Here is a 27,562-nt window from a genome sequence, read left to right as displayed (position 1 = left end):
GATTCATGAATAATTTAATACTTTGTTTTTATTTTTAGCAAAATATTCTATCAAGTAGAAGAACCATATTTACATTCTTATAATTTTCTTTATCAAATGTGTTGTTAGTCTGCAGTTTTCATTGTATTAAATAAACTCATCTATCCTAACAAATTTTTGTTACTGCAAAGATACACTTTAGCTAATTCTTTAACCTTCAGGATTGCAGGAGGCCTTTACTCTGTCAGGTCAATGAGAATAAACAACATTATGAACATGCTTAGGTGACTATTTTGTTTAATGAGTTTTACTGAAGGATATCTAGATTCACATACTGAAAGCCCTAGGTTATATGTAGAATTACCTTTAACCAGCAACTCCAACCATGTTTATAGATTTTATGTCTACCAAACTCAAGATAAATGTAAGAGGTAGGCCTTGTTTTAGAGGACTGTTGTAGCTATTAAAATAATTAAGTACCCGTTTTCATATTGTATGGAGGTGGAGATGTTTAAAGAATTGGTGTGTGTTCATTATGTGGTGTTTAGTGGGCCAAGGAGGCTTTGCACAGTGTCCTTGGCATTAAGTTGTCAAAGTTTAGGCGAAATTTTAGGAAGGATGGTTGATGGCCATCATAGGATCTTTGATCATCTATCATTAAGCATGGCAAAACCTTGGAAATGAAATGTCTTTTCTTAATTTTTTGATGTGGAAAATAAGACAGTGGATTCAGTTAATCACTTGAAGGAAATATTGTAGTTAACGGTAGTGTGAGCATATCAGCGTCTTTTACTTCTGGGGATTCTCTTATAGTTGGGTAGGTTGGTTCTGATTTTTTGCTGTTATTAAAACCATGTAATGAATGTAAAACTTTGCATTTCTGAATTTTCTAAGAATAAATGTTCAGAAATGGTGTTTTCTTCAGAGGACATGCACTTTTTAAAGGTTTTGTTTTGTATTTCTGATTGCTTTCCAAAAAGAGTATATCAGGCTGGGCGCAGTGGCTCACACCTGTAATCCCAGCACTTTGGGAAGCTGAGGCAGGCAGATCACCTGAGGTCAGGAGTTTGAGACTAGCCAACATGGTGAAACCCCGTTTCTACTAAAAATACAAAAATTAGTCGGCCGTGGTGGCATGTACCTGTAATCCCAGCTACTTGGGAGACTGAGGCAGGAGAATCACTTGAACCTCGGAGGCAATGAGCTGAGATCACGCCATTGCACTCTAGCCTGGGCGACAACAGTGAAACTCCGTCTCAAAAAAAAAAAAAAGTGTATATCAATTTGCACTCCCATTCATATTAATTTGTTGGTCCAACAGCTGTTTTTTGAGCACCAACTGTATGTATATTAGTAGAGAACCATAATGATAAAACCCTCCATTCATCTAGTTTCTAGTTTACAATCTAGTAAAGAACTGGACAATAAAAAATATGTGACGTGATTTCAAGTAGCGATAAGTGAAATGAAGAAAAAGATAAAGGAACAGAGAATGAAGGGGTAGAGGTAATATTTTAGATAGGCTGGGTAGGGAAGGCCTCTCTAAGTTGACATTTGAGTAGAGACCTATAGTCTGTTTTATTGCCAGTCTCACTGTATTTATTAACGCATTTAATATTATCACTTTAAAACATATTTGCCAGTTGAGATGAAAAATATTTTTAAATTTCTAGATTTTTCTTTGATTTTTATTTATTAGCAGGTTGATCTTTTTTCCATTGGCTGTTGTGTTAACTGCTGTTTGAAACACTTAATAGAGAACTAGTAGCAGATTATATTGAAGGATATTGAGCATGAATGATTGCGTTAGTACTGGTGTATGTAGTTGTTTGGAGGACAGTGTTGGTGCCAGGATTTCTAACTAGCTCTTTGAAAAGACCTGTTTACTTACATGTAAAAATGTTACAAATTTTTGCCTTTGGATTGTGAGGGCTCATCCATCACTGGAAAAATTGCCTTCATGTTTTCCTTTCCATAAGTTAGTAACATTTATTTTAGAGTAATTAAAATTTTTTTTTTTTTTTTTTTTTTTTTTGAGACGGAGTCTCGCTCTGTCACCCAGGCTGGAGTGCAGTGGCGCAATCTTGGCTCACTGCGAGCTCCGCTTCCCAGGTTCACACCATTCTCCTGCCTCAGCCTCCTGAGTAGCTAGGACTATAGGTGCTGGCCACCACGCCTGGCTAATTTTTTGTATTTTTAGTAGAGATGGGGTTTCACCATGTTAGCCAGGATGGTCTCGATCTCCTGACCTTGTGATTCACCTGCCTCTGTCTCCCAAAGTGCTGGGATTACAAGTGTGAGCCACCACGCCCGGCCCTAAAATTAATTTTTAAAAACCTCAAAGATATGGGAGTTAATAGCTGGGAAAATAAAAATATGTGCTTGATTTGATAGTTTGCTTTGCTTATAATTTATAAGTGGTAGAAGACAAAAAACTTTCTTAGGAAATTTACTTTTCCGGGCTTGTGATATGTGATTGTTCATTCTATTCATTTATTACAGGGGGATTGCTTTGTAATTCCTGTACTAATTTTATGACTATAAAATTTCCTATGCAAAACAAAGTTTTCTATTTAGGTTTTCTTTCATCAAACTTGTATATAACGTCTGTTGATCCAATATTTTATTTTTTGAATTAAAGTAGTGGGTGGTTGTAATCTGGTTTCTAATCAGTGATCAAACCACTTTTATTTTAAACTAAGGATTTAAAAGTAGGACAAGAAATAATTTTCAGAGAACAGATTTCATTAATTAATAGCTGTTTGTTTTATTCATTTATTCGCTTATTCACAAATGTTTGAGTGCTGCCAACACTGGGGAGCTAACCCGTTAGTTTAAAGGTGATGAATATGGTGGGGAGTATCAGGTGGCAGTTACTGTCCTTATGGAATTTACAGTCTTATAACAGAGCCAGAGAACTTAGCAGGCAGTTTGGAGACTGTAAGAATTGCTGTGATAGGAGGCGGTAGCGCCCGAAGCCAAGAGCTGCACCAGATTCACTACTAGGGCTGAGGGTCACAAATGGCTTCTAAAGGAAGTGATACTTTTGCCATTTGGTTCTTGAACTCCTTGATGGGGCATACATGTGTGACTGCACATACACACTTACACAAAATATTTTTTAAATTAAATTTTAAATTGTAAAATACACATAACATAAAATTTACTATCTTAATTATTTTAAAATGTATCCTTCAGTGTTGTTAAGTATATTTGTATTATTTGGCAACCAATATTCAGAACTTTTTAATCTTGTAAAACTGAGACTCTGTGGCATTAAAGAACAGTTCCCTATTCCCTTCCACCCCCTCTCCGCTAATCCCCTGGCAAGCACCATTCTGGTTTCTGTATGAATTTGATTACTTTAGATGACTCACTAGTGGACAAAAGCCTTTTTTTGTCCTCCTTGCTCTTACCGCCCAGGCTGGAGTGCAGTGGCGCAATCTTGGCTCACTGTAACCTCTGCCTCCCAGGTTCAAGCAATTTTCCTGCCTCAGCCTCCTGAGTAGCTGAGATTACAGGAATGCACCACCACGTCCGGCTAATTTTTGTACTTTTAGTGGAGACAGGGTTTTGTCATGTTGGCCAGGCTGATCTTGAACTCCTGACCTCAGGTGATCTGCCCGCCTCGGCCTCCCAGTGTGCTGGGATTACAGGCGTGAGCCACTGTGCATGGCCACAAAAACCTTTTTAAATCTCAAGTTTTCTTTCTGTTGTTTTGAAAATTGCCTGATTTCTGTTACCAATTACATATTACTGGTTTTGCTTTCCTGGAGAAATTTGAGAACATACAAAAGCCTAGGGGGTTGTTTATATGGCAGCGTTCTTGCCAGTGGAAGCGTGAAGCCAACATATAGCCTTAGAGAGACCCTCTTTTCTCTGGCCATCCTGAGGCGTCTCAGGCAGTATGGAGCTATTTTAGGAGAAGAAACGTGGTTTGAAAAGGGAGAAATATTATCAAAACTTGGGTTTTTTCCAGAAGACTTTCTTAAACCAGGGCTGGGCAAACGTTTTCTGTAAGGGGCAGATAGTAAATATTTTAGGTTTTATAGGCCATATAATCTGGGGATGATAATTCAGCCATGGTAGCATGAAAATAGCCGTAGACTATATGTAAACTAATGAGTATGGCTATGTTCCAATAAAACTTTGTGAAAACAAGGGCAGCTCTCACAGACCATAGTTTGTTGACCTCTGTCTTAATATCCTCAGGCTACACATGACTGGAGAGAAATTTGGCTGAAGCCCATGTCTGGGAGATGATTCAGCTAGTTCGTGACTTGAAACCTAGAAATTCAATACTATATTTCATCAAATTTGGGCCACTGATTATAAGTTACACCTTTTATGTACCACTAATAAAGAAAAGAAATCAACCAATTAATTGTAAGAACCTATTGGTTATATGGTGGATCCTGCTTTCAGAAATGTTAAAATGTTGGGTACGGGTGAGGGAGTGTGTCTGAATCAGTGAAGTAGTAATAATACCAGCCAACATTTGAGTATTTACTGTGGGGCCAGGCACTTCGCTAAGCACTTTATATGCATTATCTCATTTATCTTCATAACGAATTAATGAAGTAAATGAAAAAGACTTAGAGCAGTTAAATAATTTGCCATAATAAGTGGTGGATTCTAAGAAACCCAGGTAGCCTGGCATTAAAGCCTGTGTTCTCTCTCACTTACTATACTTTACTGTCTCATTCAATTTAAAGGAGGCTTTTTGTCAAATGATATCATTCATGCTGGAATTGATGTAGTTTATTGAATCGGGTCATGGAGGAAACAGCAACTACATAATTTCCCTTTAGCATGTCCTTGCAATTTCAGACATTTCTCACTGCAGCCAGCTATTGCATGTCAGTGCCCTCAAAAAAAAAAAAAAAAAAAAAGATTTATGAACCTCTTCTGAAAGTATTTTTTAAATGATAACATATCTAAGCCAAGCAAAACATGCTGGACGAGGTGTTGGTGCTCTGTATGCCAGTACAGTGTCTGTGATGCTAGCCAGCACTTCTGGTCCTGCTGCAGAGGAGGAGAGTGAGCTTCACGTATTACTGTAATTCACCTTCTTCTGCATCCGTGAGCCTTACATCCAGGATGGTGCAATCCTGTATGAATGATGCAGACTTCTGCAAAGATGACCTTATTGACTTTCAAAGATACAGGACACACATGAACCACTCAGCTCTCAGTCTTAGAGAATTCTGGTGTTTTTAGCAGAGGCTGCATACAACTAACAGAACAAAAGTTGTGGGAGCTTGCTTTTGAGCGCATTAGGGTTTTCAGCACTTGTGACCATCAAAAAGAAAAGTAAAAATGGAATGGCAATTAAAGATGGCATGCATGTAATCATCTCAAACCACATCACAGCATCAGCTTCTTATTCAAGCCAAACAGAAGCCTTCTCATTGAAACTTAGTTTGGAGAGAGGTAAAGTTTATTTTTTACTCTATTTGCACATTAATTTTCACTGGGAAATGAATGACTTCTCTTACTAAGATTACTTTTATATTCTGTGAATGACATTTCCAATGTAGTGAAGTAAATTGTAAGCAAACATTCTGTTTTTTTGGGGGTGGTGAACTAGTCTGAAAGAGGCTCCATTTTTTTATCTTCGCAAGTACCTGTTGGCTCATAAAGCCTGTAAATCGCCGGTCTTAGCTGAGATGTGGAAGAGAAGGAAAAAGTAGTTGGTGAAATGAAGTTGTATGAGAGGAAAAAGTGCAAGGCCTTACAAGCAAGAGATGTGGTACGTTAGAGAACCGAATGCTCCATGTTCCTGGAACAGCATGTTAGGGGAGTAGAAGAAAGAGTGGAAGGTAAAAAAGATCAAATCATTAAGGACCTTGCAAACCCTATCTTCCAGTTAGGATTAGATTCAGCTACACAGAATAGAGAAACCCAGAATAACACAGTAGATCTGGAGAGAGGCAATCCAGAGTTAGTAAGACAATTATGTGGTAATCAGAAACTTGGGCTTCTCTGTCTGGCTGCTCTGCCATCCTTAGAGTATCTCCTCATTGTCCAGATGGCCACCAGAATGAACACTATTCATCATGCCTCTAGTCCAAACAGCAGGAAGAAGGAAGATGGTACAGACCCTGCCCTTTCACAGAGACTTCCTGGAAATCTTTTAATTCACTTCTAGTTAATCATATTGACCAGAACTTTGGCACAAATAGCTGCAAGGGAGGCTGGAAATGGAGTCTTTTATTCTGGATGGCAATGTGCCCAGCTGAAAGTCAGGGTTCTAAAGTGAAAGGGGAAAAAAATGATGTTGGGGTAGGCAGCTAATAATCTCTGCCATGCCATGCCAGTGCTTTATTTTATGAATGATGCAGTAAGGAGGGAAACATGCTGAAATTCTTTTTTAAAAGATTGCCACTTGAGAGATGGAGGGTGGGTTGGAAAGAGGTAAAGGATCATAGAGACCACTGCAGTAACACAGGTCATGAGACTGACAGGACTTGGTCATGGATCACATATGAGCAGGCTTCTGTCTTAGTCGAGTATGTTATATTGCCATACAGACAGGAGTAATTGAAGCTGATTGTGTAGAAGAGGAGGTCTACTTAGAATGAGATTTTCAAGGAGCAGGCAGAAAGGAGGAAAACAGAGTATGGTGTTTCATAGGTCAAGGGGAATAGAGCACTTCAGGGTTTAGGGAGTGGTCTGTTGTGTCAGATGTATCTGAGAGTGCAGATAAGAAGTACTGATGTTATTGATAGGATTTAGCAACTTAGCAAAGTGGGAGGTGTTTGGGTCATGGGAACAGATCCCTCATGCATGGCTTGGTGCTGTCCTTGTGGTAATGAATAAGTTCTTGTTCCATTAGTTATAGCGAGAACTGATTGTTTAAAAAAAAAAAAGCCTGGTACCTCTCCCTCCCTTTTTTTCTTGCTTCCCACCACGTGGTCTCTACAAACCAGCTCCCCTCTGCCTTCCACTATGAGTGGAAGATACTGGAGGTGCTCACCAGAAGCAGATGCTGGCACCATGCTTCTTTCTTGTACAGCTTGCAAAACCGTGTACCAAATAAACCTCTTTTCTTTATAAATTGCCCAGCCTCAGGGACTCCTTTATGGCAACACAACCGGACAAAGACATTATTCTAGGTATGACTTTTCTGTTATAAAGTAAATTTGTAGGATCTTTCAAATGATCCAGATTTTGGTTATTACCTTTAGAAATGTGAAATAGACAATACATGAAAGTGACTAGCACAGAATTTGGCACACAAACCCTGTGCAGTAAGGGTTTAGTGAATAAGCCAGTGTTCTTGGAACACTTTCTGTACATATGGAGTGGCATTCCTAATTTGTTAACTGTTTACACAGCTCATTTTCCTTCAGGCAAACTTGCTTTTGTTGAAAAAAAATTCTTTCAGATTGCAATAATCATACCCTTGTGAAGCATACAGGGCAGGTACTGTTAGCTTGCTTTGGGTGTTTGGCAGTGTCTCCAGGAATAGCACAAATATGCTACCAAGAACTGGGTTATCCTATTACTAATGGGAACAGTTTGTCTATGACTGTGTGATGAATTTGGCTTTTCTTCTAACTGGAAACTAAGTTGTGAACAAACTTGGCAAGGTACAGATCATGGTAGATAGTTTTAAAAAGATCTTTTTAAAAATCTCATTCCACTTTCTGCAGAAAAACTAGATTCACATCCTAGAGGGCTGAATGTTGTTTAGAGCATGTTCTTCAGTAGGTTGCCAATTAACTTTCTTTCAGTTATTCCCCAGAGGATGTTAGCTATTTGGCCAATTCTTTTCCACCAGTGAGAAGAGAACATGAGTGGCCTGGCCTCCTCTGGACTTTTTGCCAGGAGTCTCATGCAGTTTGCCCCACCTCACCTGTGGAGTTTTCCCTCCTGTCTGTTTAGTTGCAGTAGAGGTCTTAGACCACTGAATTTTATTCATATTTTCGGAAAGAGAGAAACAGGGTGATTAGAATTGAAAGCACAAAGATCGCACTGGTGACTGACTAAAGTGATTCAGTCAGAGTAACATTGAGGCTGTATCCAGTAGTATGTGATGTTCCTTGTGTTGTCTCTGAACACTAGCCATCTTTGCTTGAGTAAATGTCTTTGTGCATTCTCTTGGGGGAGCTAAGTAGGGAAAGTGGAAGGCAGGCCTAAAACTTGTCTCTGTGACTAGGTGTGTCCAGTGTGACTTTAGCTGTTGCTAGGCAGTTTTCTAACACATATCCCCTTGGCTTGTTGAACTAAACCAAGCTCTGTGGGACTGCTTGGTTAGGTGTCTGGTGGAGGGTGTGGACAGTGTCACCAAGAGAGAGCACCTCTGCTGATAATAGGGTGATTTATGTGATGGAAAGCTGTGCTTACCACCAAATTTAACATGTAATAAGCTTTAGACAGAAAGTGTCCTGGCTTCCTGGAATCAAATGACTAGTACCTTTGTGCACATCCCTGTGTCTTTTGAGGGGTGGTGGTGGTAGGGGCTGGGTATGTCAGGAAACATCAGTGAAAGACCTCCCCTGGAGGCTTCCAACAGTAACGTTATCTTGACCACTTGAAATATTTCTCCCGTCTTCATACCCTGTTACTTCTTTCTTTCCTTTCCACAGTTATTCTGAGAGTCTTCTGTGGTTAACAAATTCCTCAGCAGGACCTACATTTAATTAGCTGCTTTTAACGGTTAGATATAGCAAGACAAGAAGATATTATTGAAAGCACCACATAAAGAACCATGGTTCCTTGACATTTTAAGAGGTGGGGCGACTTTCTGCCCCCTTAACTTAGCATGCAAGGTTATAAATACAACACATCGCAGAGAAATTTGCCACGTACTTGAATGGTAAATAAGTCTCTGTATTGTGAGTTACCAGGGCCTGTTCCCAAAAGTCTTTATTGACTTGGTTTTTGAATTCTTAATGTTGTCCGTGGATCAGCTCATTTTATTTTATACCAAATATTTGAACAGTATTCAGAATTACATTTTAAATTCAAACTCAGTTTCTTAAGATGCCAACCTTGGGGATATTCGAGTTAAAACTAGAAGTATATTTAGTATACCTTTTGGCTGAAGGCCAAATGGCCTAGTGTTAAAATCGATATGAGGCTGAGAATCTATATCACCATCATAGAATAAGTTTTTGGGATAACAAAGAAATTGCAGTTGTTACAGTTCTATTTAGAAATTTAGTAACCAAGCTTTAAAATGTTGATGTTACAGTGTAAGAACAATAGTTCATCAGCATGGTTATCTGGTAGATTGCTTTTGCATTCACCATAATGCACATCTATAACAGTAAATGGACTTACTTTGGTCAACGGAGGTTGTTGGAGGAGCAAGATATTTTCCAACTATTTTTGCTAGTATTGAATGTGCTGATTATGATGTAGCTGCCATGATGTCAAGTTTTCCTTCCTCTCTAATAGTAACTGAATTGAAGCTCTGTCCTTCTCAGTATCCTGAGCCTGTAAATTTCATTAATTTATGGCAGTAATGCCATTTCCTTGAAGTTATCTCACAAACTGACGTTTTGTGCATGTTGACAGATAATTTCTGAATACTTTCTCATTTATATTACCTTATTTTGTGTGTGTTTTCAAAAATATTTCAGCATGCACTTGTTCCTTCATACAATCACTTGAGATCTTACATTTTGGATCTGGAAATTTGGTGATGGAGTAATGGCTCTCATGACAAGTGTGTCTCTGAACATCAGTTTTCATTGCATAAACATAAATTTTTACATTTTCTCTAGAACAGAATGAGTGGAAGATCTTCACAGCTTATCTTGTAAGAAGTCTGCATGCTTAGGACACATAAGTTGGTTATTTCTTAGCAGGTTCTGGCGATTGAACTGTTGTTAGTAAGTCCTGCTATGTTGGTTTTGTTACTTCCAAAGCATAATTTTGGGACTATTTTTTTGTGCAAACAGCCTATATAAAATGTAGTAATGCTGTTCCGTCTTGTGTGAACATCTCATATAAGCAGATGTTCTCTGATAGCTTGTCTTTGAAGCAGAATGATGAGAGTGGCCCACCATCTCTTAGCTCATAGCCAGCAGGTGAAAAGTGTGAGTGAAACACTGAATGTTGGTGATTCCTAAATCATTCTCTCACCCTATTTGTCACTGATAATTGCATAACACTTTTATCTTTAATATTTCTTCAATCAGATATGTGTTTAGCATTGTTGAATTGATCATTGTATTTTGCTTTCACACTTAAAAAAGGCTCTGATTATGTCTCCATGACTAAGTACAGGAAAGAAAAGCAGCACATTTAATTTCATTAACTAAAATTTATAATAAAACTTTCCAGTAACATGTTTCTACAAGGAACTTTGTACCTAGGACTCAGAACTTGGGCAAATATTTGTTTTCTTCTACTTAAAAGGGTTGGCAGTCTATTTGTGTAGCCTCTCAGGCTCAAGCAATCCTCCCACTCCAGCCTCCCACTGAGTACCTGGGACTATAGGTGTGCACCACCATGCTCAGGTAGTTAAAAACATTTTTTGTAGAGGTAAGGTCTCACCATATTGCCCAAGCTGTTCTCAAACTCATGGGCTTAAGTGATCCTCCTGCCTCAGACTCCCAAAGTGTTGGGATTACAGATGTGAGCCCTTGCATCCAGCCAGAACTTTCTGTTATTTATGGTGTGTGGATCAAAGCCGATTTAGCATGAATACATATGATTTTGGAGTTGTATTTTCTCCTGGTGAAATTTTAAGGCAGCAAGGTTGACATTTGGTTTTTAATTCATTTTCACTGGAGGTAAAAAAAAGTTCCTGTTAGTACTTTTTCTTGATGACTTATGTCCTAAATCAAATTAAATAGCTCAAAATTAAACATGGTTCCTAAAGCTCACTTTGTTTAATGCTGTGAATGTTAGTATACCAAACATTTCTGTAAAGATTAGAATTAAGGTATAATCTAGAGTTTTCTGCCTCACATTATTATTTAAATTTGTATAAATATTTGTTCCCTCAAAAAGGGAATATTTTCCTAAAGATACCTATCTAATGTACTGAGTTTTATGTTTATTGTCATTCTGTTTTCCAACTTATTGAATTATTTGAAAACATTAATTGTTATATATAAAATTAATAGCTTTCGGAATTATCATAGCATTTTTACTTTTATAATAAGCATTTATACTTTGATAAAATATTGATGTTACATGAAAATTTTCACTCCAAGTTACATCTAGATAATGTTTACCTCTATTTGAAATAGAATATTCAAATAACAACAAACCCAATGATATGCCTTGTTTAAATTCCTGATATTGTAATGACAAGATGGGTCATACTTTATAGTACGATTCAATTTATTTAAAAGTTTTGAGACAAATAAAATGGCGTACAATATTGTTACACACATAGGTGGTAAAACTATAGAATAAAAGTCCAGATGGTGGTTACCCGTAGGGATAGAAGAGGAATGTGATTAGGGGCAAATGCATGGCAGTGTTCCTTTTTTAAAAATGTTATTCTTTCAACTGTGTATGTATATTTTATAAACTTTTATGTATGCGATGTACCACAATTAAAAATTTTAGGTAAAATTGGAAGACAGGCCTGTCTTACCATGTGGAAAATTGCTTCTATGTACTCTATTTTTTTTTTTAAAGTGTAGTCAAAACATAAATAGGTAAGACTGTTTCTGAACTAACAATTTTACCTAAAATGAATGCATGAACTAGGAGTTTTTGGTGATTTTCAACTGATTTTCACATCCTTGTGAGACCTCTGTAAATATTAGGTTCTTGCTAGGAAGTGAAAAATAACTGATAAATGGAAATTCTTGGCTTTTACAAAATAATTGGAAAATAATTGGCCTGGCCCCATTTGCTGACTCTTCTAAACTAATAATAGACTACTTACAGCCATTGATCACCGTGGTCTTTCTTTCCTTCCTCTCCCCTCTCCCCTCTCCCCTTCCCCCTCCCCCCCCCCCTTTCTTTTTGACAGGGTCTCACTCTGTGGAGTACAGTGGCATGATCACAGCTTACTTGAGCCTTGACCACCTGGGCTCAGGTGATCCTCCCACCTCAGTCTCCTGGGTAGCTGGGACTACAGGCATGCACCACCATGCCTGGCTAATTTTTGTATTTTTTGTAGGGACGGGGTTTCACCATGTTGCCCAGACTGGTCTCGTACCCCTAGGCTGCCTTGGCTTCCCAAATTGCTGGGATTAGAGGTGTGAGCCACTGCATCCAGCCTGTTTCTTTTAGTGACTGGTTGCTTTCAGTTGCTGGGCTAGAAAAGATTATAAGCTACCCTGTTATATCAGGGTGGCAAAGGTTCTACTGTCATCTACTCTTATTTTTCTAGCAGTGTGGTGTAAATTGGAAGTTTTTCTCTCCTAAGCAATATTACCAGTTTCTTTGAAATGCTGAACAAATGATGGTCATGGCAGTAGAGTCAAATCAAAACATCCTTCAAGGATTGTCAACTCTGCAGGGTGTTTTGTGTGTGTGTTGGGGGGCCAAGTTGTTATCGCCCCTGCGTTGTCCTTACCTGGACCACATGCTGCAGGGGAAGCGATCGGTGTGGTCTGCAGCGATCAGTGTGGTCTGTGTTCTTTCCTGCCTCCCTCCTCTTCCTTGTCATTTCACATCCCAATATTTATGTAGCACCCCCTGGAGTGCCCACAGGCCTGTCCCCTCCTCTTATCTTTTCTGTAACCAGCGCTTATTTTGGTTCATGAATATGAATGGCTTTAGAAAGCTACTTAGCAGCACTTACCAGGAAGATTGACAATCCTACCACATGAGGAAAGAATTGATAATTAGTCATGATTGGAGCAATAACAAGTAGAGAGCCTTGGAGAAGAGTGCTTCATGTTCTTCTGTATTTACACCAAACAAGAAAGTGTATTAATTTGCACTTGGCAGTTAACATAGTATATTGCAGGGTAGAAGAAATAAGAACCACAGACTAGTTTTTTTGTGGAAAGCTGTTAAAAACACGAATTTTGTCATCAGGAGGCTACATATGATATATGTATGTATGTTCATCTGACCAAGCATAAAGAGATTTTTGCCTCCATAGGCTTAGATCACTGGAGTGTGAGCCTGTCGAGTTCTTTCCCAGTCACACCTACCCATTACACACACACACACACACACCCTCTCACACACACACACACGTTCCTACGGTAGCAGAACAAATAACAGCTAATGTCCACAAAGCACTTATGGGGTAGTTTTATTTTTTTCAGTCCATTAGGTGTTAGCTGTCTACACCATGATGCAACCGAAGAGTCAATTTGAGGACTTATTCCATTAAAGCAAAATAACAGCAAACATGTCACATAAATGGATAGAAAATACATTGTGATCTTTCTGATAGGTTTCCTTCTTACTGTAAGATGTTTAGATTTGCTTGTGCCTCTGCTTTGAAGAAAGGAATCTGGGCCTCTGCTGTAAGTTGTGTCACTGTTCCTTTCCTATAAGGGAGAAGTTATAGATTAAGGCCCTCTGCTCACAGAAATAGATGAGGATGCTAGGGAGGAGATTGAGTTGGGATTTTCTTCAGCCCCACCTCTTGCCCTTTCCCTCCCTTCCAGGGCATTTCTTAGAACAGTGACATCACTTAATTTTCCAGTATTGGCTTTTATATGGTGACACCTGAAAGTTAAATTCTCGAGGAAGGAATTCTGTCCTTGTGCATACCTAGAAGTTTGACAAAAAGTCTATGCTACCTTCCTCTGAAAGGCAGACTTATGACTGAATAGAGGAGAATGGCAAAGAACAAGTGTGTTTTGGTATTTGCCTCCTGTGGTAGAAGGAATAATGTGTAATTTTATATGTAGTTCTCCAGAACTGAAGTAGAGCCACAGTACACCAGAAATATTTAGACTTGATGATTCTAAATAAATGACTTGATCATTTGCTATGTTGATACAAATTGGGAATTGAGTGTTTGAAGATACTCCAAGAGATCTGGATGTTCTTAACCACCCAGACAATATATAGGGCCTACAACTTTTTCCCCGTTCTCGTACTCCATTGTAAATGATCCACTGAACTACTGTGTGCAAGGGAAGTCACCTGTTAAAGTACTTGATTTTGAACCACAAGGGCCTATGACATTAAAGAAAAGTTGATTAAAACTTTCCACAGAGAAACCGAAACTCTTTATGGAAGCGTGGAAATAACCCTGGGATTGATATGTTTTAACGTCCCTTAAAACTGTTTAAATTACTCCTATAATATTATTTTTCTTTCAGATTCAACCCTATGAAAAGATAAAGGCCAGGGGCTTGCCTGATAATATATCTTCTGTGTTGAACAAACTAGTGGTGGTGAAACTCAATGGTGGTTTGGGAACCAGCATGGGCTGCAAAGGCCCTAAAAGTCTGATTGGTGTGAGGAATGAGAATACCTTTCTGGATCTGACTGTTCAGCAAATTGAAGTGAGTAACATTTAGCCTTTCTCATGAGATACTAAAATAGTTTTTAGTTTTTATCATAAATGTTATATTATAAAATGTAGCAGATGTGAATTTGAGCTAACCAAAGATCTTGCTATCTTTAGTCTCTTTATTGGTGGAAAAAAAGGTTTAGTGTTCTTAAGGGCAAATCCTTAAGGTTATGTAAAGGCTTTTGATCTTAAATAGTACCTGTGGTTGTTGAAATCTCTGGGTCTGTTGAGATTCTCTTTTGATCTCCCACCTCTCTACCCACTTTCTTTCTGGTGGCAGCCTTCATCAAGGCTGGGATGATCTTGCTTTATTAACCCCTTTTGGGAGGGTGGGGAGGATGTTGTGTATTTGGCTGCAGGCCATGCATACTAAGAACTGTTCTTGGCTTCTCTCTTACAACAAAGTCATTAATCATATACCATAAGCTTTTCTGGGGCAGTGGCCTTATTTTTTCCATCTCCTTATCCTATTGCCTAGTATGGTGCTGGCAACTATAATCCTAATGCAAGTTGTAGCAGTGGCTAACATGTATTCAGCACTTACTGTCCACCAAGTATTATTCTGAGTTCTTTATATGAATTTACTCATTTGTTCCTCTCAACAACTCTGTGAGGTAAGTACTGTTATCCCCATTTTACCAATGAGGAAACCAAAGCACAAGAGGTTGGTTACTTGCCCAAGGTTCCCAAGCTAGTTAGTAAGTGCAGAATTAAAATTTTAACATAGGGCAGTCTGACTTCTAAGACCCTGTTTTCTTCACACTCTGCTGCCTCTTAGCTGCCTCTTAGCTCTTCTGAGGTTGAAAAGATTTCAGTTGGGGTGTGATTCAAAATTTTTGATCATTAATTTTGAGAGTAGGGAGCCATGTCTTTGTCACATTTGTACTTTCATCCCTACAGAGATGTTAACATAGAGTAAGTGCTTAATCAGCACTTGCCTACCCAGTAAGGCCACAGAGCACTGTGGCTGTACACAAGCTCCAGACTCAAACTGCCTGGAGTGGGGAGGTGGGGGTCCTGCCTCTGCCATTGCCAGACCCACCACCTATCTGGGCCTTAGTTTAGACATCCATAAAATGCAGACAGTAGTTTCTATCTCAGAGGGTAGTGATTTAATTAGCAAGTGCATGGTGAATTGCTTAGCAAAATGTCTGGCTCATGCTGAGCAGTTTTTTGTCAAATTTGTATATTTGGCTACATACAGATGATGTTTTAGATACTTTATGATTTAACCATTAAGAACTAATTTTGCATATTTGAGTAAAAGAAAAGTGAGTCTGGGTAATCTAATTGTCATTTTCCTCCCTAGCATTTGAATAAAACCTACAATACAGATGTTCCTCTTGTTTTAATGAACTCTTTTAACACGGATGAAGATACCAAAAAAATACTACAGAAGTACAATCATTGTCGTGTGAAAATCTATACTTTCAATCAAAGCAGGTACAATGAGTAAAAAATTAACTCTGGGTATGTTACTCCTGGGAAAGGACTTCTTTATCTTGTTTATAACAGAGCAGTTTCAAGATGTACAGGTACCAAATATTGATGTTCACAAGTGTTTGATGCCCATAAAAGCTAAGCATTTGGTGATAATGTGATTGTTATAATCACTCTGGTTCTCTAACTTCCAGTTCTTAAAATTCAGTCTGCTTGAAATTCAGTCTGTTCTTAAAATTCAGTCTGTTATTAAAATTCAGTCTGTTCCATGTCCAGAATATTTGGGGATAGCTTACGCCTTTGCTTTCTGAGAGCATATTTGGTCTCCAGATGGGTCTGTGAAAATCTGTTTATATTCCTACATTATTGATAACCTTTCCCATGGAAAGGAATTTCTTCAACATCTTTTATGGGCTTGGGGTAATTTAATAAATTCTGGAGGAAATCTTTGGAGAATAGTGAGTGAAAAGGAAATTCAGATGATGAATTGTGACTGAAGGCCAGGAAACTGGAGAAATAAGACTTCCATTTAAGGGATGGACATCAGTCCACATGAACTTGTACAGAAGGGGTATTTTGAGGCTGGGTGTGGTGGCTTATACCTGTAATTCCAAAACTTTGGAAAGCCAAGGCAGGAGGATTGCTTGAGCCTAGGAGTTTGAGACCAGCCTGGGCAACATAATGAGACGTCGTCTCTACAAAAAAAAATTTAAAAATTAGCATTGGTGGTGTGCCCTTGTAGCCCCAGCTACTTGGTAGGCTGAGGTGGGAGTATCACTTGAGCCCAGGAGGTCGAGGCTGTTTGTGCTACTGTACTCCAGGCTAGGCAACAGAGCAAGACCCTATCTCAAAAATAAAATAAAAATAAAAATAAAAAAGGACATTTCTAAAGTTGTACCATTAGTTTGGTTGTTTTTAAGATCTATTTCCCATGGTTACTTTTTTTTTTTTTTTTTTTACTTTGCAGATGTTTTGCCTTTATTTTCTAGTCTTTAGTCTGTTGCGGTGCTAGCTCCTGTTTTCCTCTTGCCCCATCACCAGCTTTACCTTTCTCACTAGTGGTGGGAAGCAGACATCTTGGAATGCTAACCTGGTGCTTATTTTCTGGGAAAGAAAGAGATCCACCCCTGAATATATCCATTTGTAAGAATGGGCAGTATTTCCCAGATAGGTTTTCAGGGAAAAGAACAATCCCACAACTACATAAGTTTGAGAAAATTTACTTGATATATCCCTCCTCTTGGAGAGTCATAAAACATTAATATCTTAAAAATATGATGGGTCCTCCCATCTGTATGACCATAGAGACATGTTTTTGCAGCAGCTATCACCATCTAGAAAACAGATTTTGGACAACACAGATACTGAGAGATTTTCTTAAATGGATTCACCTATAATTAAATTACTTATTAATAGACTCTGAAAAGAAGTGAAATTTTATTTAACTTTAATGCATTATTTTATTTAAAGGCCTGAAATGCTCTACAGGGTCAATATTGAAAAATAACTTTTTTTTTTTTTAAAAGGTACCCGAGGATTAATAAAGAATCTTTACTTCCTGTAGCAAAGGACGTGTCTTACTCAGGGGAAAATACAGAAGCTTGGTACCCTCCAGGTCATGGTGATATTTACGCCAGTTTCTACAACTCTGGTTTGCTTGATACCTTTATAGGAGAAGGCAAAGAGTATATTTTTGTGTCTAACATAGATAATCTGGGTGCCACAGTGGATCTGTATATTCTTAATCATCTAATGAACCCACCCAATGGAAAACGCTGTGAATTTGTCATGGAAGTCACAAATAAAACACGTGCAGATGTAAAGGTAAATACCGAGAGGAAGCAGTTTAGGGCTTCATGTTTTCACATTTCATAAGTTATGAAGTTAAAGTCTTTTTTATTTGAAAGTTTCTATGTTAAACAACACATATAACCACTTGGTATCATAAGAAAGGGTGAGATGATATGTGGAATACTTTCAATTCTGTTTGACATAATAGTATGTATCATAAATCCATAATAAATAGTATCAAAATCATCTCTATTTTTTTGGATAAGCTACATCAGTAATTTTAACTAAAATCGTTACATATTTATGGCAAAAATCTGAAACACGTGAAACCTTTCAGTAGAGTTGTCCAAACCTTTAATACTCTCCTAGTTTGGCATTTAAATGTTATTTCATTGTCCCTTTTATGAAAATTTACTGTTTCTACATAATGTATTTATATATTTTTTATATAATCACTATCTTTGTATTTATAAAAAAATGCACTTGGGACAGATGTGGAGGCACTCAACTATTTTCTGCCTTTCTAGGGTGGGACACTGACTCAATATGAAGGCAAACTGAGACTGGTGGAAATTGCTCAAGTGCCAAAAGCACATGTAGATGAGTTCAAGTCCGTATCAAAGTTCAAAATATTTAATACAAACAACCTATGGATTTCTCTTGCAGCAGTTAAAAGACTGCAGGAGCAAAATGCCATTGACATGGAAATCATTGTGAATGCAAAGGTAAGCCAAGGTTGTGGCCCACTGAGCTTCCTGGTTCCTAAGGTCATAGTAGGCTACACACAGACCCCGTCGCCCACTCCCTCTGTCCCATCTATTCCATTGGTCACTCCCTTTTGCCTTTTCAGACTCTCTAGTTCCTAGCCCTGTCTTCCAGAATCTGCTGTCACCCCTCTAGTGTGCCAAGTTATGGTGCCCTGTATTTGACCCTGGGTTGTGGTAGTGGCAAAAACACTGGGCTTCAAAAGTAGAGAACCTACTTCAGTCTTAGTTGTTGCTCTGACACTCGTAGGTCATTTGGCCATCGGTACTTTGCATGAGTTTTCTGAACCTATGGTTTATCATAAAATGGAAATGATATTACTGAACAGAAGAGTTTTAAGACTGAAAAAAGATTATATGTATAAGAGTTTGGCATATGATAGGTGCTTGATAAATGTCAGTTCTCAAAATTATTTTTCTGGCTAGGCTCAGTGGCTCATACCTGTAATCCCAACACTTTGGGAGGCCGAGGCTGGCAGATCACTTGAGGCCAGGACCAACCTGGCCAACGTAGTGAAACCCCATCTCTACTAAAAATACAAAAAATTAGCTGGGCATGGTGGCACATGTCCATAATTCCAGCTACTCGGGAAGCTGAGGTGTAAGAATTGCTTGAACCCAGGAGGGCAGAGGCTGCAGTGAGCCGAGATCGCACCACTGCACTCCAGCCTGGGTGACAGATCAAGACTCCTTCTCAAAAAAAAAAAAAAAATTTTTTTTTCCATCAATGGATCTCTGAAATCACTTCCCAAATATTAACTAACCTACATGGAACTAAGTTGTAGGTGCCTAAAACCTTTGTTTTCTATTCCCCACCCCTAATTTCTTACAGACTTTGGATGGAGGCCTGAATGTCATTCAATTAGAAACTGCAGTAGGGGCTGCCATCAAAAGTTTTGAGAATTCTCTAGGTATTAATGTGCCAAGGAGCCGTTTTCTGCCTGTCAAAACCACATCAGATCTCTTGCTGGTGATGTCAAACCTCTATAGTCTTAATGCAGGATCTCTGACAATGAGTGAAAAGCGGGAATTTCCTACAGTGCCCTTGGTTAAATTAGGCAGTTCTTTTACAAAGGTACGTAACTATAAAGATAATGTCAGTTCATATTTCTTAAATGTGTAATTATAAAGATATGATATACATGTGAATTGGAGACTAATTACAGTCTCTACCACTGACCTGTCGTATTCCTCGGTCTTTGATATCTTTTAAAGGGAATTGACCATAGAAGATAAATATTTTACTTCACATTTGAAACATGATTGCCATATGGGGAGTAGAAAATAATCTTTAAATTTTGGGGCATTTTATCTTCTGTCGCTTCCAAGACCAGTACTGCTTTCATCAGTGGGAAAAGGTTAATTCTGGCTTAACAAATACTTACTGAGCCCCTATCATATACTGGGCAGTGTTGTAGGTTCTAGGGATTTAGCAGTAAACAAAACAGACTAAATCTTTGTCTTCACGGAATTGACATTCTAGTGGGGAAAGGATGATAAGTAAGTAAATGTATGATATACCAAGTGGTGGAAAATGCTATGGAGAAACAAAGCAAGGATGGAGAATAGGGAATGCCTGGGGAGGTGTGGGGGCGGTGGTGATGGTGTAATTTTACATTGAGTGGCCACAGGCAGCCTCATTGAGTTGCCACAGGCAGCCTCATTGAGTTGATGATTGGGTCTGACAAATGGGTATCTAGTGCAAAAAGTGTTCTAGACAGGTGGAATAGCAAGTACAGTACGTCCTCAGTGTCATCAGTATGTTCTTGGAAACTGCCACAGTAAGCAAAACAATGCATAACACATTTTACCATAGGCTAATTGATATAAACAAGAGTTCAGTTCCTACAGTTTATTTCTGGTCACAAAAATATCACCAGATTTTAAAAACAAAACACTTCTAATATTAAACCCTGAAATAAATGTGAGCTGTACATACATTGATTAATAAAAACAAGATAATTCTTGACTCACTATTCCGGTTCAGGTTCATGGGTGACCAGAGCTTATCCTGGCAGCTCAGGGCACAAGGCAGGAGCCAACCCTGGACAGGCCGCCATCCCATCTCAGGGCACACTCACATATACCCACACTCATACTGGGACCATGCAGACACACCAGTTCACCTAACATGCACATCTTTGGGATGTGGGAAGAAACCAGAATAGTTGGAGAAAACCCACACAGATATGGGGAGAACATGCAAACTCCACAGAGACAGTAGCCCTGGCTGGCAATCTTTTTTTTTTTCCCTCATCAGCGTTATAACAAAGTAACATTGAACAAAACAGCACTATCTGTGGACCTGCTGTAAAACTCCACCCTAGCCTGATAAGTGAAATCCAAAAAATTTAATCAATGAAATGTGACACTGTGAGCCTTTGTGGTTGGCCTATGGGGTCCTGCTCTGCTATCCAAGTCTATTTTAGTCTACAGCAGGTGTGGTTTGGTGCCACCTGCTGTGGATGTGTAGAATGCAGATGGGGAATTAGAAAACTATGAATGCATGTGTCCTCTGAGTCAAATGAAGAAAATATTTCAAGAAAGTGGGAATGATCATGTGTCAAATGCTGCTGCTGATTCAAGTAAGATGAGAATTAGATTTATCAGTATGGAGGTTTGGGAGCCTCACAGGCATGGATTTAGAAGAGAATGAAAAAGGAGGAATTGGAGATATGAATACAGAAAACTTAAGAGTTTTGCCTTAAAGAGAAACAGAGAAATGGGGCTATAGGTAGAAAGGAATATAGGATTTGAGTTTTTGTTTTTTTTTAATGGGAGGATGTTTATACATTAATGGGAATTAATGCAGTCAGGAGGGAAAAAAGACTGAAGAGGGAGAATTGGTGAAACAACACTTGATAGGCCGTAAGAAGGGATCTGATGCACAAATGGAGAGGTTGGCTTTAAGTAGGAATAGAAAAAGTCCAATTCCAGTACTAGGGAAGTCAGAGTAATGGGCAATGGGGGCAATTGCCCCCATTGGTGGTGGTGGTGGTGGTGGATGGAAACAAGTGGAAGTTTTCTGATTGCTCCCATTTTCCCAGCAAAATAGGAAACGGGGTCACATGGGACAATCTCTAGTGCTTGTAAATCTAAGGAAATAAAAAGACAAAGATGGTGGTAACATAATAATTTGTGCTGTTGCTCTTCCTAAAATGTGCTCTAATTTTTCAGAATCCTACCTATCCACTAAAGTCCAGCTCCAGTCTAGCCTGCTTCAAAGCATGATCTCTTTTTTTCAGTTAAATTCGGATTGTGTGAACTACTCATCTGGCTCTTGGCATGGCATGTTGATTATCTTTAAAAAAAAAAAAAAAAAAAACAACAAACTTAGATCTGCTCAACTATCTTGTAAATTGCTTGGTATAGAAACAATGTTTGTAGTTCCTGGTCTTTCCTGCACAGCATTTAGCATATAATGAGTGCTTAATAAATAGGTGCTTCCCACAGAGGACCTGATTTTTGCCAAAAAAGGTTTTTACAGCTCAGTTAAACTTTCTTGTTAATATTTTTCCTGTCTTTCTTTGAACCCATTTGAGACAAATTTTTATGTTTCTACTTTTCTGTAAGGTTCAAGATTATCTAAGAAGATTTGAAAGTATACCAGATATGCTTGAATTGGACCACCTCACAGTTTCAGGAGATGTGACATTTGGAAAAAATGTTTCATTAAAGGTATGTTGTTACATTGTTACAATGAAAATTATATTTCTTACAGCTTACAATATAGGTCTCATTTTCTAGTCATAAATTTACATTTACTTTAAGGAACTTGTTAGTCTTAATTACACTAGTAATTAAGTTGGTACTATTTTACTGAAATGAGAATCTTTAAAATAGGATCACTATTAGCATTAGCTTACTAAAGATGATTATTTGAGTAAAAGTAGAAAAAAATGACAATTTGTACTGAATATACTCTATTAAAGGAATGTTATCACTGTAAGAATATTCATTTACATTATTGTAGTACTCAGGTACTCTGAGTGTCATTCCAGCCTCACGTAAGAAATAGGAGGGAAATGGGGGTATAAAAGTATTAAAGCTCACCAAAGATACAATAGCTTTTTCCAAATCATGTAATTTAAAAAAAAAATCTCCTAACTAGATTTCATGTACTCCTCACATTAAAGCTACTTACTTAAATGAAGATCTTGAAAAAACAAATACATATATTGAATTTTATTGCTGAGACTGCCTAAAGACTTAAGACATGAAAAATCTTATCAGTAAACTGTTATAAAAACAACAACAAAAGCCCTATATGTAAATGTAAACCGAGCACCTTTTAATTTCTCTATGAAGGTTGGATAATGCTGGTGGCCTTGCAAGTAGGCCTTCAAAAGGAGGCTGGCCATGCTGTGGCACCGGGTCCACTTCCCACTCTTAGTTCTACCTCTAACAAGGAGACAGAGAATCTAGAACTACTGCCAGGATTGTTACAGAAGGACACATTACAATTTTCCTTAACTGTTACTTGTTTTTCATGTTTAATGTTTATAAATACAGTTACTGTAAAAAAAAGTTGTACACAAACTTGATCACTGTAAGATAATCAAATTGCATTTCAGTTGCAAGTACACTCTTTTGTTTTCCCTGTCACTTAGGGAACGGTTATCATCATTGCAAATCATGGTGACAGAATTGATATCCCACCTGGAGCAGTATTAGAGAACAAGATTGTATCTGGAAACCTTCGCATCTTGGACCACTGAAATGAAAAATACTGTGGACACTTTAATAATGGGCTAGTTTCTTACAATGAAATGTTCTCTAGGATTCTAAAATAGGCAGGTACTTTACTATGTTACTGTACCCTGCAGTGTTGATTTTTAAAATAGAGTTTTCTGCAGTATGCTTTTAGTCTAAGAAAAGCACAGATGGAGCAATACTTTCCTTCTTTGAAGAGGATCCCAAAAGTTAGTTCATCTTAAAGTGCAATATTGTTTAATCTTAAAACTGGGGCAACTTTGGAAGAACTTTTAACAGAAGCCTCAATTGATGATCACTTTGAATTGCTTGTGATTTCAAAAATAAAGCAGTGAAGCAATACTTGTGTACACTGGTACTTTATAATGCTAACTATGAAATGGTAAAATAAAATGGTTTATTCTTGTTAGTTACTATATTGGAAGATTTGCTCTTGGAATATTTAAGTACACACTGGCTAGTTACCTAATGAGTCCAGTTTTTGGCATTTCTAAGAATCTTAATCATACCATTATTTCCATAGGAATTAAACTGAAGGTATTTAGTACCTTTCATCTAGTTCTAAAACTGGGATGCCTGCCATGCTTTCCACAAACTCTCCATTTATTGAAACAAAGTGGCATTTATTTTCCCAGCTGACAGGCGTGGGCAAAGGGAAGGCATTTCTTTCACATCTTGTACTCTTCTATAGTGAGGTAGGGGGTATAGCTTCATAAAAAGTTGCCTTTCCCTGAAGCTTCATTTCCTGAAGCTTGTTTATTATCACTGAAAAAATGATCATTAATAATCTTTCCAATCAGGTCTGCTGGTAGTTCAATTTATGCCTTTTCTTTAAATTCATCCATACTTGTTTTGAGTAGGCTGCTTGTTTAACTTAACTTAAAGTTCACTATATACCATTTAAAAAAAAGGTTGCCTTTTAAAGTCTGTTAATTTTTTACAGCTTTATTTTAGACAGATAGATAAAGAACCAAAGACATACCTCTGTAATGATAAAGGAAAGAAAACAAGCTTTCCTTTTAAGAAACCAAAGAGCACAAAATAAGACTGTTTCATTATACATAATCACCACAGGATATTATTAGGCACTCTGACAGGGTTAGGCAAGATTCTTGGTGTGAGGTGAAGCACAGGCACTTTATTTGTAGAGTGCTGCTGATTCTAATTTTGAAGGTAGGTATTATAAAAGTCTTTACTTGTCACCTTATTTCTGGCCCCAACACAGCAGCCTATAGTTTTAAAAGTTCTGTTTCTCCCTGGTCTTTGTTCGTATACACATCAAAAGTAACTTAAAAACAAGGATCCAAGGGGGCCATACTTCAAATGTTATCTAAATGTTAATATGAGAACTCAAAAGTAGGCAGATTATATGAATACATATTCTTACCTCTGCTACAAATAAAAACACCCCAAACCCTTCATACTTTTATAAAAATACAGATATTAAACTGTAGCCTTTTATATACCATTTCTGAAAAGTATTGAGTTGCATAAATAGATGCCAGTATCTTTTTTTTTTTAAGTCTTTCAGGTATTTAGGCAGCTCTGGAAGGCTTTACCCAGTTGACATATGGTGGTAGTAGAAATATTAAATATGCAACACACAAAGCCTGCAACTTGACATTGGTCACTGAAACAAAAATTGAATTCCTAAATCCAAGCAATCAAAAGATGTTTATTTTTTATAGAAAGATCTGTAAAAAAATAATTTTTCAAACAGCTTTACTTTCATAGAGAAAACTTTCTACAGAAGTTGACTAAGATTTTAAGATTTTAAATTGTACCATCATTAAATAAGGTGGGACACCATATGAATTTCATTGCACTGGAAGAAATGCAAAGCATTTTTTAATATAAAGTATACAGAGCATTCTAGTCAACTACAGCTGTGTTACAGCTATGTGTTCTTTTGGATTTGGTCCAAAGAAACCTGAGTCTGTTTCCAGAGAGAATGAAAAATGTTATAGACACCTGATCAGTTACTCCTCACTGTAGGATGCACAAAAATGACATTCCTTGTAGATCCCACTGAATCCAGTTTCCCAACACTGATACTTTCCTTTTCCCTTCCCCCACCCCAGTTCACTTGGGGTTTCAGGTTCAATTCTCAAATCATAGGCATCCAGATTTTCTTCATAACAAACAACACATGGTCAGATGAACTACCCAGTTTTCCAGGATGACATCACCTCTTCTGCTCCCAAATTTCGGCCATATTTAGGTCCAAATCTTTAAGGCCTTTTAAGGCTTGAAGATTTCCAGTGTAAAAAGCTACATCTGCTGTGACCAACCTAAATAATGGAGAGAAAATTATTTTTAAATCTCAAACTTTCTATTCAGATAATTAAAGTAACAGTGCTCACTGAGTCAGAGTCCTATTATCTAAAATTCAGATTTCTTAGTCCCCCAGTGTCCACATACTTTACTTAGCAGGATTCCTGCTATCAATAAGTAGGCCATTTAATGCTGTATTTCAATAAGAAATATTTGGAAAAGGAATAAACTAATGCATGTTAGAGTCAGTTTCATGATAAGTTCAGCCCAGGAAAATCAGATTTATCTTGAAACAGCATGAATTAATATACAGAGAAAATAACAGGTTAAACTAAAATGCTTTTGATTGGTTAGCACTAGAGTATAGGAGTGTTGACTAAAATAGTAAACTCAAGGGAAAAGCAGACCAGGTTTCCTAAGTGTCATCTAAGGCGTTAAATACAGACTAGGATTCATGTATATAAGCGATACTAGATATTTCTTTAAAAACCCAAGAGAAAAATAGGAAAGAACATAAACAAGAAGTCACAGATGAAAACACCTGAATAACCAATAAACTGAAAAAATGGTAAACGTCAGGAAAATGCAAATCAAAACAAGGTACTATTATCCCCCATCAGACTGGCAACAATTAAGAAATCTAACAGCAAATGTTGAAAAGATGTGGGAAACAAATTCTCACAAACTACTCCACTAATGTGGGAGTATTAACTTGATACAGCCACTGTCAATACCTAACAATATGAAAAGTGTATTAGCTCCAATTCACTTATAGGTATATGCCCTGAAGAAATGGTCACACCGTTAGACATGTATAAAGATCTTCAGTATGGCATGGTTATAATGGAAAAAAGTAATGACTTAGCAATTTATCACTAGGGGAAATGTCTAATTTACCTATGGGTGATTCATGGCCAGGAGCGGTGGCTCACACCTGTAATCCCAGCACTTGGGGAGGCTGAGGCAGGAGGATCACCTGAGCTCAGGAGTTTAAGACCAGCCTGGGCAACATAGTGAGACCTCGTCTCTACAAAAAATCAAAAAAATTAGCTAGGTGTGGCGCCACACACCTGTAGTCGCAGTTACTGGGGAGTCTGTGGTGGGAGGATTGCTTGAGCCATGATCACACCACTGCCCTCCAGCCTGTGTGACCATGAGATCCTGTCTCCAAAAAAAAAAAAAAAAAAGGTGGTTTGATGTGATGCAATACTGTACAGCAGTCAAAAACAGACTACTAACATATATCAACATAGATAAATCAGTAAAAATGCCTAGTAGAAAGCAGGCTGCATATATGCAATATACCATATAAGTAAATTTACAAAACAGCACTACATATTTTTCATAAATCTAGGTACAATAAATAAGACTAAAAGAACATAGACTAAATTCACTGGAAATGTTACCTAAAGGCTGGGAGAAAAAGGGAATGGGACTGCAGATGGGGTGTAAAGGTGTACTTCAGCTTCATCTGGAGCGCAATTTTTTGAATACCATTTTAAAAATACAATAAATTTTTTTTTCAAGTGAAAATGACAAATGTTAATGATCAATTCTGGGTAGTAGAAATATAAATAATTTATTATTCTCTGTATGTCTCTATTTTTAAAATATCTTAAAATAGAGGGAAAAAAATCACATTAAAAAGTACAGAGCTGGGCCGGGCGCGGTGGCTCATGCCTGTAATCCCAGCACCTTGGGAGGCTGAGGCAGGCAGATCACCTGAGGTCAGGAGTTTAAGACCAGCTTGGCCAACATGGTAAAACCCTGTCTCTACTAAAAATACAAAAATTACCCAGGCGTGGTGGCACGTGCCTGTAATCCCAGCTACTTGGGAGGCTGAGGCAGGAGAATTGCTTGAACCTGGGAGGTGGAGGTTGCAGTGAGCTGAGATCACGCCACTGCACTCCAGCCTGTGTGACAGAGTGATACTCCATCTCAAAAAAAAAAAAAAATGAAAGTACAGGGCTGGGGAGAGGGAGAAATAGGAAGCAGCTGCCTAATGGGTACGAGATGTTCTTTTGGAGTAGTGAAAATGTTTGGAACTAGATAGAGGTGGTGGTTATGCATCATTGTGAAGACATTAAATGCCGCTGAATTGTTCACTTTAAAATGGTTAATTTTATGTTATGTGAATTTCACCTCAAAAAAAGTCAAAAGCTACATTTTTAGAGCAATTTCAGAAACAAAAACT

General features: G+C 37.9%; 2 protein-coding genes across 3 annotated transcripts in view; one reads left to right on the top strand and one right to left on the bottom strand.

Annotated features, from left to right (window-relative positions):
- Positions 1–23,434, top strand: part of UGP2 (UDP-glucose pyrophosphorylase 2) — a 51,528-nt gene extending 28,094 nt beyond the window's left edge. The window contains exons 4-10 of the mRNA XM_054475135.2: positions 14,193–14,378; positions 15,696–15,829; positions 17,353–17,650; positions 18,145–18,342; positions 19,214–19,456; positions 21,955–22,059; positions 22,992–23,434. Of these exons, the coding sequence (XP_054331110.1) occupies positions 14,193–14,378; positions 15,696–15,829; positions 17,353–17,650; positions 18,145–18,342; positions 19,214–19,456; positions 21,955–22,059; positions 22,992–23,099 (1,272 nt within the window). The 3' untranslated portion in view covers positions 23,100–23,434. The remainder of the gene's footprint in view (positions 1–14,192; positions 14,379–15,695; positions 15,830–17,352; positions 17,651–18,144; positions 18,343–19,213; positions 19,457–21,954; positions 22,060–22,991) is intronic.
- The window catches only part of VPS54 (VPS54 subunit of GARP complex), a 120,125-nt gene continuing 115,423 nt past the window's right edge, over positions 22,861–27,562 (bottom strand). For both annotated transcript variants that reach the window (XM_054475130.2, XM_054475132.2), the window contains exon 23: positions 22,861–25,385. In XM_054475130.2, the coding sequence (XP_054331105.1) occupies positions 25,280–25,385 (106 nt within the window). In that variant the 3' untranslated portion in view covers positions 22,861–25,279. The remainder of the gene's footprint in view (positions 25,386–27,562) is intronic.

This window comes from Pongo pygmaeus, chromosome 12, assembly GCF_028885625.2.
Source record: "Pongo pygmaeus isolate AG05252 chromosome 12, NHGRI_mPonPyg2-v2.0_pri, whole genome shotgun sequence".
Lineage (NCBI taxonomy): Eukaryota > Metazoa > Chordata > Mammalia > Primates > Hominidae > Pongo > Pongo pygmaeus.
Note: the sequence above shows the minus strand (reverse complement) of the source record. Positions and strands in the feature narration are given on the sequence as shown.